Source organism: Pseudorca crassidens, chromosome 3 (genome assembly GCF_039906515.1).
Source record: "Pseudorca crassidens isolate mPseCra1 chromosome 3, mPseCra1.hap1, whole genome shotgun sequence".
In the NCBI taxonomy this organism is placed as follows: Eukaryota; Metazoa; Chordata; class Mammalia; order Artiodactyla; family Delphinidae; genus Pseudorca; species Pseudorca crassidens.
The window spans coordinates 91,910,347-91,922,662 of NC_090298.1; the positions used below are offsets into that span (position 1 = coordinate 91,910,347).

A 12,316-nucleotide genomic window follows, 5' to 3' on the forward strand; every position below is an offset into this window, starting at 1 on the left:
CGAAGATGTGTCTAAAGAGTTTTCTGTTAGTTTCAAGTTACTTCAGAAACAAAGTGGGTTTAGAAGTTCATAAATGCCCCCAAACACAAGGAAAAGTAGAACTAGGCCCCAGAATTGGCAGGGACTGAGGTAACACCAGCAGCTAGTGACTCTTGTCTCTCACTTGCTTTCTATGCCTCCTTCCCATATCTGTTCCTTCTCACTCTAGAGACCAACTTTCTCTTAGTTTTAGGTTCATGATGCCAATCATAGTGACCTCAGCCTGAACTCTATACGATCTTTCAGTTCCAGCACTCAATCACCAACCAGAAATTTCCTTTGACTCTTATTTAAAATTGGCCCAGTCTTTTTTTTTTTTTTTTGACAAGCCTCGCAAGTCTTTGGTCACTGGTCAGTTAATGATGAGTCTCCCCTGGGTCAAGCATCTGCCTCTGGTGCAAACAGCCATGGTTGGGGGGAAAGACTGGGTACAGGGTTCAGTGACCAACAGTGAGACTAAGTGTCTGGATTCCAAAAGGTGGTGTAGGTGGGGCAGGTAATGTGTGCAACATTCTCAATAGGTAGTTCATTTTTCACTACTGTTGCTTTATATTCAGTGGTCACCACCACTAGCGTAAAGTTGAGTATTTTTAATTAAAAAAAGGAACAGTCTCATAACTTCAAGAAAATAAGCAAATAGTCACAGATGTAGAGTTATCCTGAATATCAGAAGTGTATTTAGCACCAAGAACAACATTATACACACAGAAAAACATACAGGTTGAAAGAAGCATCAATGGTCTAACAAAAACCAGAATATAGTTTTATAGACCAAAGAACAGAGGAGAATGGCAGGAAAATGACCTGGTGTTTATAGGAGTCAAAGTCAATAGGTTTCAACACTACAAAAGTAATACTTAAAAGTCGGCATAATATGAAGGAATTAGAAATTAAAAAAAATAATTTATACACTCTATTTCAACCATCAAGACTTTTGAAAAATTATTTTTGTTTGGTAAGTGTGAACGATCTGATTACTGAAATACTCTTCAGCTCTTGGCAATTTTCTTTTTGCATTTGTGGGACTCTGTTCTTTTGCTATCTTAGATACAAGGAACCCCCTGTGATAACATGAATTCAGATATAGTGCAACTGGCTCCCTTCTGCAGCAAGACTCATCCCTTCAGTTAATTAACCTTGTGGTAACTAGTTTATGGAAAAAAAGTTTTTTGACTGTACTTAGAGTGCAATTTGAGTCTTTTGGGCTTATCTTTTATTTCATTATTTCCCTCTCATTAACTTTCCTGCTAGTGCAAGGTTAACTTGTAAAGCTTATTCTCAAATACCAATTTGCCATAGTTAATTGGTTGGTTGTATACTAACAAAACGCGTGCATTTTTCTTTCAGCTGAAGTCAATCTGCCTTCACTTCAAAGTTCTCTTTTCTTTTCCCTTTTCTTGGTGTGTGTCTCTTTTGATCTTATTGCAAATCCAAATTAGATATTTGCTGAAATTTTTGCCTTTTTGATAACCATTCCAAAGGGAACATTAGTCAATCCCTCAGACACAGTCACTGTCTTTAGAATTACCCGTTCATTCATGTCTGGCAAATTTGTCTATTGGGAGTTGCGATGGGCTACATCAGACTGTATAGCTCAATATTCAAATCTTTCCTGCCTAAAGGAGAGGGAAGTTTGGTATACCTTCTCATATGTCGAGTCCAGTTGTTGAGAAGAGCAGCTGGAACTGAAGGCAATCACTCAAGGAGCTTCGCTGTGGTGACACAGGGCAGTGGTTCTCAGAGTGTGGTTCCCAGACCAACAGCATCAGCATCACCTGAGAACTTGTCAGAACTGCACATACTTGGGCCTCACTCAGAATCACAAAGTGTGGGCGTGTGTCTTAGCAACATTTTTGGTGATTCAAATGCACTCTAGTTGTTTTTTTGTTTAACCACAAAGGACATATATTGAGCACGTTTTCATATTACAACATTACAGAATGAATGTATGGATAAATTTAAAAAATACACACAAACAAACAATAAACAAATGCGGCTTGGATTTGCACTAAGATCAAATGCACTCTAGTTTGAAAACCACTCACTGCCTTAAGAGTGCTGTTTGCTGCAGTCCAGAGATAACAGGGCACTGCCCTACTTCTCTTAACAGGTGTTGCAACTCCACGCTGGGCTCAGTATGCTTAGTATGCCGTTTGTAACAAGCATACACTGAGAATATTTGGCCTGTTATCACTTATGGCAGCACTCTGTGAAGTTCTAAAAGTAGAATTGAGATTTGCTCCTTTACTAATTCAGAGCCATTATCTCTAACTAGAGGGTCTCATACAGCAACTTTTTCCTCAATGGGCAATGCAGACTGATTGCACCTTCTCCCAGTAGGCTGTCTACCGGAATTCCTGAATTTTCTGGCATATGGAAGGCACCCTTTTTTCATTTTCAGCATTGTTTTTTTCCTTCCTTGAGAAAGGCGATTTTATTCTAATTGACTTATATCCCATCTCTTTCCATAAAAGTATTTGAAGTGGTTTATAAAAATTGGCACGAGTAACTCAAAAAAATAGAAAATCAGGACTAAAGGAAAAGGAAAGAAATATGACCTATATCCATGTGTCCCTGTTGGATAAGGCAGCCTTTGAGAAAAATAGAATAATTTAGTATTACTACTTACAAACCATTTCATTCAGATAAAATTTGACAAAAATTTAAATGCAGATATACTCCAAAGGTCAGTAAATTGAGGTGTTTGCAAAGTGGTGCAATAGAAAGAGTATGGGCTTTGGAGTCAAATGCCTTATTTCAAATCACAGCACTTATTTACTGGCATGTTAGTAAATGACTTTAAAAAAGTCATGACCTGTAAATGATAAACACAGGTAAGGGTAGATAATTAATTACATGATGTGATTTCAAAGACACCAGGTAGATGTGCTTACTCCTCACCCCCTTTCCCAGCATCCTGCTATATCCAAATACCTTTTCCCTTCCCCCCAACACAGAGTGCATGAATTTTATTATTAAAAATAAATTTTCATTTATTCAACAAATATGTGAGCACTTATCATCATCCTTACCTTCTGATCATTTAGAACAAATTCTGGGAAGATATACTGTTAGCTTTTTAAATACTTCTATCAGTTTATCTTCCTTCCTGAAGGATTCTCTCCCTGCTGTGTGAGGAAGCGGGAGCTGGAACACATACTCCACAAACCTACCTATCAAAAACAAAATCTCCCTTAACAGACAGGGGTTTCTAAATAGCCTTTTGAATATCTTAATAGTGTTAAATCTACCTTTGAAGTTCAACATGATTTGCATTTTCTGAGCATGGCAAAGTGCTGATTATACTTGGTGCTAATCACACAGTAACATTTTTTTTTTCAGGAAAGGTTAAGTGCCAATGCATGGAATGGTTAAATGCCAACAGTCAGCTTCAATTGTTTTTATTACAGTAAGAGGAATTTTACTCTTAATGCATAGAATTTGAAGAAAAAAATTATATAAGCTTTTAAAAGAGGCCCTTTTGACAATTATTAATACAAATGTGAAATAAGACCCTTCAAACAAATACTGATTTCAGTAAGTTTATACATACAGCAATAATTTATTCTTAAATGTTCATTTAGTTTCTGTTGAGACACGATTCATGTCTCATTAATAAAAGAGCAGCCATCTCACCTCAAATACCAGAATATACAACAAGTTACAGCATAGCAAAAATTCTACCTACTTTCAGATAAAATCTAGTTCAGGTAAAATAGTTTCATTCAATGTTTTACAGTTACACAGATTTTTTGTTTGTTTTGAGCACAAAATAGTGTAAGTTGTTACACTACAGCTATCTATATGAACATCATGTGACCACAGAATTGTTAATCATTACTTCTGAAATTGAACCATCAGTTTCATTCATGCAGTAAAGCAAAGCAGGCTGGGTAAACTTGTTCATCGGGAACCATATTACTGTGAATTTCACAGCCACATGATTATGATGTCAGATGGACTCACAAGGACTAAAACAGAATGGTTTTTGCATAAATACCAATTTCTCCCTGATGTAAGTTTAGTCAGTTTATAATCTAGAAATGATTGATAACAGCAATATATCATATCTTCTATCTGTAGTGTTATTTTAAGACAAGCAATAATTAAAGGATGATGGGATGGGATGCTACTTAAATACATGAAAAACATACTGTACAAATATACTTGGCTTTACCATTTTCCTCCTAACTATCAAGAGTGCCTCCCAAAATATGACCAGTGAAGATGAAGTATACTATCAAATATGGCTTCCAGAACAAAAACCCTCTAACAAGAATCAAACCTATTTACAAAATTTTTCAGTCTTTTAGTTTCATTTGAAACAAAATTTCTTTTTTTGAATTTTATTTTTTATACAGCAGGTTCTTATTAGTTATCTATTTTATACATATTGGTTGAAACAAAATTTCTACATAGCAGTTGTAATTAACACTAACACATTCTTAGTTTCATCATTCCAGCTCTTTTTAAACAGATGTCACAAGGTAAGACCCAGAATGGCGTTTAGGACTTTGAGTTCCACTGGATTCTGTATTGTCACTTTTTGAATCTCGTTTCTTTGTGTTGTTATTCACTGGCGTTGGGATCTGAGATGGTCGGGCTGAAGTGCTATCTGCGCTGCTTTTCCTTGGGCTTGGGTTGTAATTAAAAGGACTCACTCTGGCAGCAACAGTCCCACTCGGTGAACTGTGCTTGCTTGAGCTGCTAGAACTAAATGGGGTACGTTCAGCTATTGAACTTTCATTAGTCTCTGATGCAGGGACAGGATGACTTTGTCCCGGTTTTCCCTCAGTTCCTTTTTGGTCTGGGGCATCTACCTGAATAAAGGAGTTCAGGCGGTTTTCCAAACCCATGGTGCGTACAGGAGCACTACCATTGCTCACATTTTGTTTCCCCTGATGATCTTTTGAATCTTTAGTGTTTGGGTTTCCCTTTTCTGAAACAGTGTCAATCACTGGGGGAGTATTTCCTGTTGGAGATCTTCCAGATCTAGGGTTGTTAATGGGGCAGTCCTCAATTCTCACCCAAACATCCTCTGTTTTAGAAACAGCAGGTGCCATTTGATAAATCAGAGTCTTTGATTCAGCACCATTTGCAGCACCTGAGGAAGTGGTCTGAGAAGTACTATTGGTGGGAGAAATTTCACTTTCTTTCATTTTTCTCCATGTTCCTTTTGTGGATACTTGGTTTTCTTTAGTTTGTTTGGTTCCTGAAGTAGAGTTCACATGTTTTTCATCCTCACTTTTTGCTTTTTCACTAGATTCTGATGAAGCAGAAAGAATTGAGGATGAACTTCCAGTTCTCCTCCAAGTGCTTACTCGAGGAAGGGATGATGAGTGTTTGCTGTGCTCACGTTTCCAGGTTCCTGACCTATTGATGGGAAGTCTGGAAGGACTTTCAGAATGAGAGCGTGCTATGTCATGGCGCTTTACTGGTCTTCCATCATTATACTCTATGGTGGGACTGAGATTAGGTGGGAGTTTTCGCCATCCACCAGCCTGAACAGATGAATGTGTAGACAGAGACATATCAGGAAGGGAAGGACTTAAAATTGGAGTCTGTGCCTGGGACCTACTGGGAGAATCTGGTCTAGAAGATGGAGAAAGAGATTCAAATGAAGCGGATTCCTCCAATTTTCTCCTTAGGGTTGGGCTTGGAGCTTCTTTGATGAAAGTTGACTGGCGTACTAATACAGGTCTCTCTGACCTATCAGATTCACTTCCACTTGATTTAGTTGAAGACATTCTAGAAAGTTCTACCTTTTTATTGGATCCATTGCTAGTACTCATTTGACTTAGTCCTTTGGAGGCAGATTCACTTCTTGGGATACTACTGACATTCTTGGATAAACCCGTTTGTTTGGTGAGGTTCTGTTGGCTCATCTGTCTGCCAGGAGATGTGTAAGACATTTTCCCAGAACCCGAGGACTTAGTTGAAGCAGTACTAGGGGATGACGTCCTTGGCAGCTGAGATAATTTGTTGGGAGGACTTATTCCATTTCTACCAGGAGAAATTGAGTTTCGCCCTGGAGACTGCATAGGTCTACTTAACGGCTGCTGGGCAGGTCTTGAAGGAGTGGAATCTCTAGATCCTGATCTAGAAGGCCCTTTATTTGACCCAGGTGTCAGGGATGCCTGCCTCGTAACAGGGCTTAATTCTGACTTCACTGATGGCTTGGCGCCTCTGGGGGAAGTGGTAGCTGCCTGACCTTCACTAGGGCTTTTGGAGGCTGGAGTCTTAAGGGGTGGGCCTTTTTTAGAAACCGGACTTGTACTTGAAGAGCTATTCCGAACTCCTGGAATATGAATCATTGTCCTACCTCGAGAGATTGAAGGCATGTTTGTTTGAAGGGGCTGTTTCATTTGGCTTGAAACTTCCGAATTAGATCGAATTTTTCCAGTAATCAAACTTCTATAAACTTTTTTCCCTCCTTTTATTCCTTTATTTTCAGATTCTAATTTCTTAGCTTCCAATGTACTTTTCTCCCCAGGTTTTAGAATTCGTGGGCCTTTATTACTTGCAAAGGGTTTTTCCTCTTGATCAGGTGTAAGATGAAATGGTGATCCCAGAGAGAGTCCTGATTTCAGGGAAAGGATGGAATCTGAATCAGAAGAAGCTTGTCTAGATAAACATGCGGCAGCAGCAGCTTGATGTAAACTACTTACTATGGAATTTGCACCTTCCTGAATAGCTTTCCAATCGAAATTTTCTGAATCAGGGGATAAACCATGTTCTGAATCTGGTCTCTGTATATCTTTCAAATCGAGTGTCAAATCTTCTGCTAATATGCCACCCATATTTCTGGGACTATGCTTTTCATTATCAGCCTTGAGTCTTGAAGGCTTTTTCTTTTTTGGCATTGCAGAACTTATACATTCCTGCAACAGGTCATCTTCAGAGTCAATACTGAGAGAACTGAGAGAACTGTTTCTTGAGAAACAAACAGGGGTATCTTCAACGTGAAATGATTTAGGAGCATAACCTGACGCCTGAGGTTTACTTGGTTCTCCCTGTGAGTCAGGGGGCTCTGTCTCTTTGATAGGTTCATTTTCCTTGTTGTTGTTGTTTTCTTGATCAATGTCACTAAGAGAACTTAGAGAGGAATTTCGGGAAAAGCAAACCGGAGTATTTTCAATAGCAAAATTCTGTAATTTCTCATCTGTTGCTGCCCCTCTGTCTGGTATATCTTTGGAGGGCTGGGGAAAAGTGGATTGCTTCTGCAGCACGGGTTTAGGCTGACCTCGATTTATTGGATGTTTTGGAACAGCTTGTGTCTTATTAGCTGATTGTTGGTTTGAGGTTAGTTCTGTGTGGTTGGTAACTTTAGCTTCTGATTCCTTACTTTCCTTCCCCTTTCTTAATTCAGCCTTTTCCCTGGAAAGGTCGACATCATCATCATCAAAATCTAGAGAACTCAAAGAATCATTTCGTGAAAAACAGTATGGAGTGCCTTCAATGGGTGTGTAATGATGAGGTGAATCAAAAGTAAAACTTCCTCTGACTCGATCTTCATTATTTGGGACCTTATCATTGAAGTCCTTCGAATTATTTTTCAAGTTCTGTTTCTTTGAATCTTTGTTGTCTGAGAAATTTCTTTCAGCATTTAAATTATTTTTTGAGTCTGTATTTTTTCTTACACGTGTCCTGTATTCAGTATTTTGTGGTATAGGTTTTACTGGTGAAGTAGGTTTCTTCTTCTTACCATCTAATTGATTTTTGTTAGTTCCAGATGAAGACATAGACGCTTGTTGGACCTGGTCCATTATCTTTTTCACACGGAAAGGCTTGTGACTTTTTCCTTTGGGCATAGCAGAATTAATGCATTCTGCAAGAATATCGCCTTCTTCTGTTTTATTGTCATCCAGTTCAGGTATAGTTACAGATGAGGCTTTCCCTGTTTGAGCCTCATCTGTACTTCTGCCTTCTGTAGGAATGGTGTCTCGTTTTTCAAATTCACCTGACTGTGTTCCTGCTCTAACACCTTCTCCAGCAGCTAACTCATTTGGAGGGGATTCTATCGTTAGATCACTTAGAGATGTAGCTGTGGAAAAGTTTATAGGTGTCCCTTCTACACAATACACCCGAGGCATATCATCTCCTGGTGTAAAACTAACATGCTTTTGTGCTTGTAATCTGTTTTGTGATGGCAGAAGTTTGTACACAGGCAGTTGACTTGGTTTCCTTGCCACAGGTGGAGGTACTTTGGAAGACGTCTGGGCTGGCTTTTTGGCTTTGCGTGAAGATTTTGTTGGCATGGCAGAAATAATACACTCTTCTAGTATTTCAATATCATCATCATCTGAATCATCTAATAGATCTTTTTCAGAATCGGTGGGTTTTTCTGCCTCTTTTCCCTGGCTTTCATTTGATTCTTCAGGCTGCTCATTTTCTGTTTCATTCCCATTGTCATTTTCCTGAACCGGAGGCATTATTCTTAATTCCACATCTTTCTGAATAAATGGCTCATCGAGGCTCAGAGCACTCAGGCTAGATGAACAAGAAAATCCATCAGGAGTACTTTCTGTGGCAAAATGTAACAAAGCATCAGCATCTGGAAGAACCTGGACCCTCTGTACTGCAGCATTTACAGCAGCTTGCTTAGGGCCACTTTCTCTCTTCTCAGCACTAGGGGCTTTATTTTTAGGTACTTCTTGCTTAGTCTGAGCTGACTGAGGAGGAGGGGGAGGAGGGGTTTTACTTCTGCTTGGTGGCATGGTTTGTCCAGGGCTATCTGGAAGGTCACTGGGGCTTATAATGCCACTCACCATTCCACTGCAGGGTTCACTCTGAACGGAGCTGGCAATTGAACGACTCTCAAAACTGTCAAGTGAACTGACAGAAGTACATCTGCTAAACATGAGTGGAGTCTCCTGAACGTAGTGCTCTGGTGGACTTTTAGGTGTCTGAGCACCACTCTTTGATGGAGATTTGGCCCCTGAAGAAAATTCAACAGCTTTGTGCCTGGTTGATTCTGAAGATAAACCAGAAGCCTGGAGTCTGCTGGATTTGGTTCTAATGTGCTGTGACACTGTTGGAACTTCACTCACAGAATCTTCAGTTGATCTAGTTCCACTGCTTTCTTTTATTTCTGCTATTTGCAGGGTATTAGCAGAATCTGCTTCTTGTGTTGTCTGATCACACCCTATTTCATCTTCAGCTGATGACAAAGATGATAATGAACTACATCTTGAAAAGCATATTGGGGTATCTTCTACACAGTAAGTCTGTATTGTTTCTTGGTTGATAGAGGGAACTTTGCAAGAGGAAGAGGTGGCTTTTTGGGTCTGACCACTCCTGCTCTGTGCTGAACTGTGATGGAGCTGATTCTGCCTCTTGGCATTTGATGAAGGTGTGGCTGTATTCTCACTGCTTGAAGAGATGTGTTCAGTTTTAGTGCTCTGTCCAGATGAATTCTTTGAGAATGAAAATGCTGGTTTCTGTGAAGAAGGAATGTCTGTGGTATATTTTAAACTATAATCAATAGGCTGGTCCACGTGATGTTTTTCTTCATTATATTTTATGCTATAATTGGTTGGTCTCTCTTCTTCCTCATGTTGCTCTTCCTCAGAGTAACGTTCACTATAGTTGGTTGGCTTATCATCTTCATAGTCATCTTCCTGACACAAAGACTGATTTACATTTTGATTAATTCCATGATTAGAACCTACTCGATTTGTTTCTGAACCATTGGCTGCTCTTGACCTATATGGGGAAACACATTCTTGCTGTCCAAAATGTGGTTGGAACTTGAGGTGTTTATCATCAGTGCTCTCAGGATATACAGGATAAGTTGTGCTTTGACTCCTTGATTGTCTTTCCTCATTTTGTTTTATTTCATCTTCTATTATATGTTTCGGTCTTGCCCACCTTTCATTCTGTGAAGGACTTTGCCTTCCGGAGTTCAACTGTTCATCAGAATATTTAAGACTATAATTTATTGGTGTATCTAGTTCTCCATCATTATCATCCATATGATTTGCACTATGTATTTTATGGGCTAGGTCAGCTGGATACTGACCATAGCTGCAAAATTTACTTTCCTCATCTTCAGAATAGGATTCAACTGAAGGTTTCATTTGACCTCTTTTACCATAACCATCACTACTGCTGACACTATTTAAACTATCATTTGAAGATCTCTTGTATTCTACTTTGGCATATGGCACTGGACATGTCCTGTTTGAGTTTTCTGACTTGGTGAAGTTGTAAGAGTTTGCATGTGTGTGGGCGGTAGAGCTTCTTCTTAGTGCATTCCTCTCATCTGTCCCACAATGTAGTTCCGGGGTAGACCCAGAACTTCTGTCTTCCTGGGAGGTATGAATGGCTGACACTTCTTCCATGACTTTGGCAATCTGGGCTGCAGTGGTAGAAATCTGCAAACCTCGCTTCGAAGAGGTTCCTGGATTTTCTGTTGCTGGGTGGTAGTTGACTAGGCTAATACCTCGTTCTCTCTCCAAACTTCTATCTTTCTCAGAACGAGAACTATCTAAACTTCCCCTTGATGAAGAGGAGCTGGGCAACACTGTAGTATTTAAATATGGTGACAAGACAGTCATGTTTCCAGTATTAAAATTGTCTGACCTATTATCATCATGTCGATTGGTGTCAAAAACATAGTCACCATAGAGATTTTGCTTGTGTCTCTGCTTACTACGATGAGATGCCTTGGGACTTAAATTGTCAATATTGTCAAAAGTTTCTGATAAATGCTGAGCATCTAATTCTGCTTCTAGGGCTTTTTGTTTCCTGACATGAAGAGAAGGCAAGCTTGAACCAGGAGACATGATATTGGCATCCTTATACTTTGCAGGTCTATTTGCCATGAGATTCCTTAAAGCTGCAGCACTTCCCATAGCAATCATCTTGTGCTTTGAATGAATGAGGTTCTTGAGCATGCTGACTGCTCCCATGTCCCATAATGCTTCCTGATCTTTAGGATTTCTTGCTGAGAGATTCCACAAGGTTCCGCATGCATTACTGACTATTGTCAAACTGTGAGATTTCAAGTGTTGTAATAAGGTTTGTAAGCAATTATTCTCTCTTAGGATTTGCCTGAAATAAAAATATCACAGAAGTAAGGTAAAAATCTGTTCGTAGTAACAACAAATAAAAGGACAGAAAACAAATTTAAATCTAAAGATAACTACTAAAGCTTATTAACAACAGGCATAATAAAATTACACCAAATTATACTATAAATTTCAGGCATTGCCTATTTCCTTTTGTTCTATCTTAGTTCATTTAATGTCTATTGTTTTAAAGTACTCATCTGTCAGGGTAAAAGCGTTAAGTTTAATCAATTCTGCATTTCCTATTCTGACCCAATAGCTTTAAACACTTTTCCTGAGTAGATATATTTACTTTATTTACATAGTGACGGAGTCTCTCAGTTTGAGGAGTAGAGATGTATTATGAAATCTTAAGCTGAACAGGGGCTGTGGTAATTTAATCTCTGGATGGGCACCACAATGTTGACAAACTGAGACATCTCAGAAGAGGTAGACAGAAGAAACTGATTGACAATAGATCTTAACGAAGTCAGGGAGCACACTGTAAGCTCCTAGGTCAGCAGAATGACTTTTAGATAATCTTTCTGCCTCTGGTTTGATTTTGTAATACTGCCATTCCCCCTTACAAGTGTTCTCGGGCAAATTGTGTGTAGTCGTTATTTCTAAAAATAAACTGAAAGAAAAGTTTTCAAAACATTAACTATAAAAACAAGAGTTAAGAGTCAGCATAATGAATGTTAGGATCTGAAAGAGCTATGGCTTGTTTAAGGCACGGTAAAATGAAGTTTAGTGACAGCACAGTTGGCACTGGTGGGCTTTAAAACTGATAGGCAAGGGTGCAGTAAGCTTTACCATGGCGGCTCTCTAGCAGTCCAGTAGACACCTGAGTGCTTACTGAGTCTAAGAGGTCTTCTATGAACAGAAGAAAGGACTATAAGGCTTGTAGCTGGTGCATCAAAAACTTAAAGAAAAGATGTTTACATTCTTTTCAAAGCCCTTTTACTAAAGGTACCTCATAGTCTTTTTGAAAATGAGAGAGGAACAATACAGGATAAAATAAATAAATATGCTGTGAAAGATACCCATATTTTTGTTGAGATAATACAGAGCTCAAGTTCTGAAGATATGTGCCTTGTACCTGAGGTGCCTCTTAGGCCTCACAGCTCTAACAGATTGGATGAATGGTGGTTGGCTGAAAAATATTATCATTATTGATGTTATGGCACCACTAGAAAAATGTGAACCATCGTACTCTCTGGATCATA

General features: G+C 39.0%; 1 protein-coding gene across 19 annotated transcripts in view; it reads right to left on the minus strand.

Moving 5' to 3' along the window:
• Positions 1–688: 688 nt before the first annotated feature.
• The window catches only part of APC (APC regulator of WNT signaling pathway), a 139,394-nt gene continuing 127,766 nt past the window's right edge, over positions 689–12,316 (minus strand). For all 19 annotated transcript variants that reach the window (XM_067731435.1, XM_067731432.1, XM_067731441.1 and 16 more), the window contains one exon: positions 689–11,094. In XM_067731435.1, the coding sequence (XP_067587536.1) occupies positions 4,509–11,094 (6,586 nt within the window). In that variant the 3' untranslated portion in view covers positions 689–4,508. The remainder of the gene's footprint in view (positions 11,095–12,316) is intronic.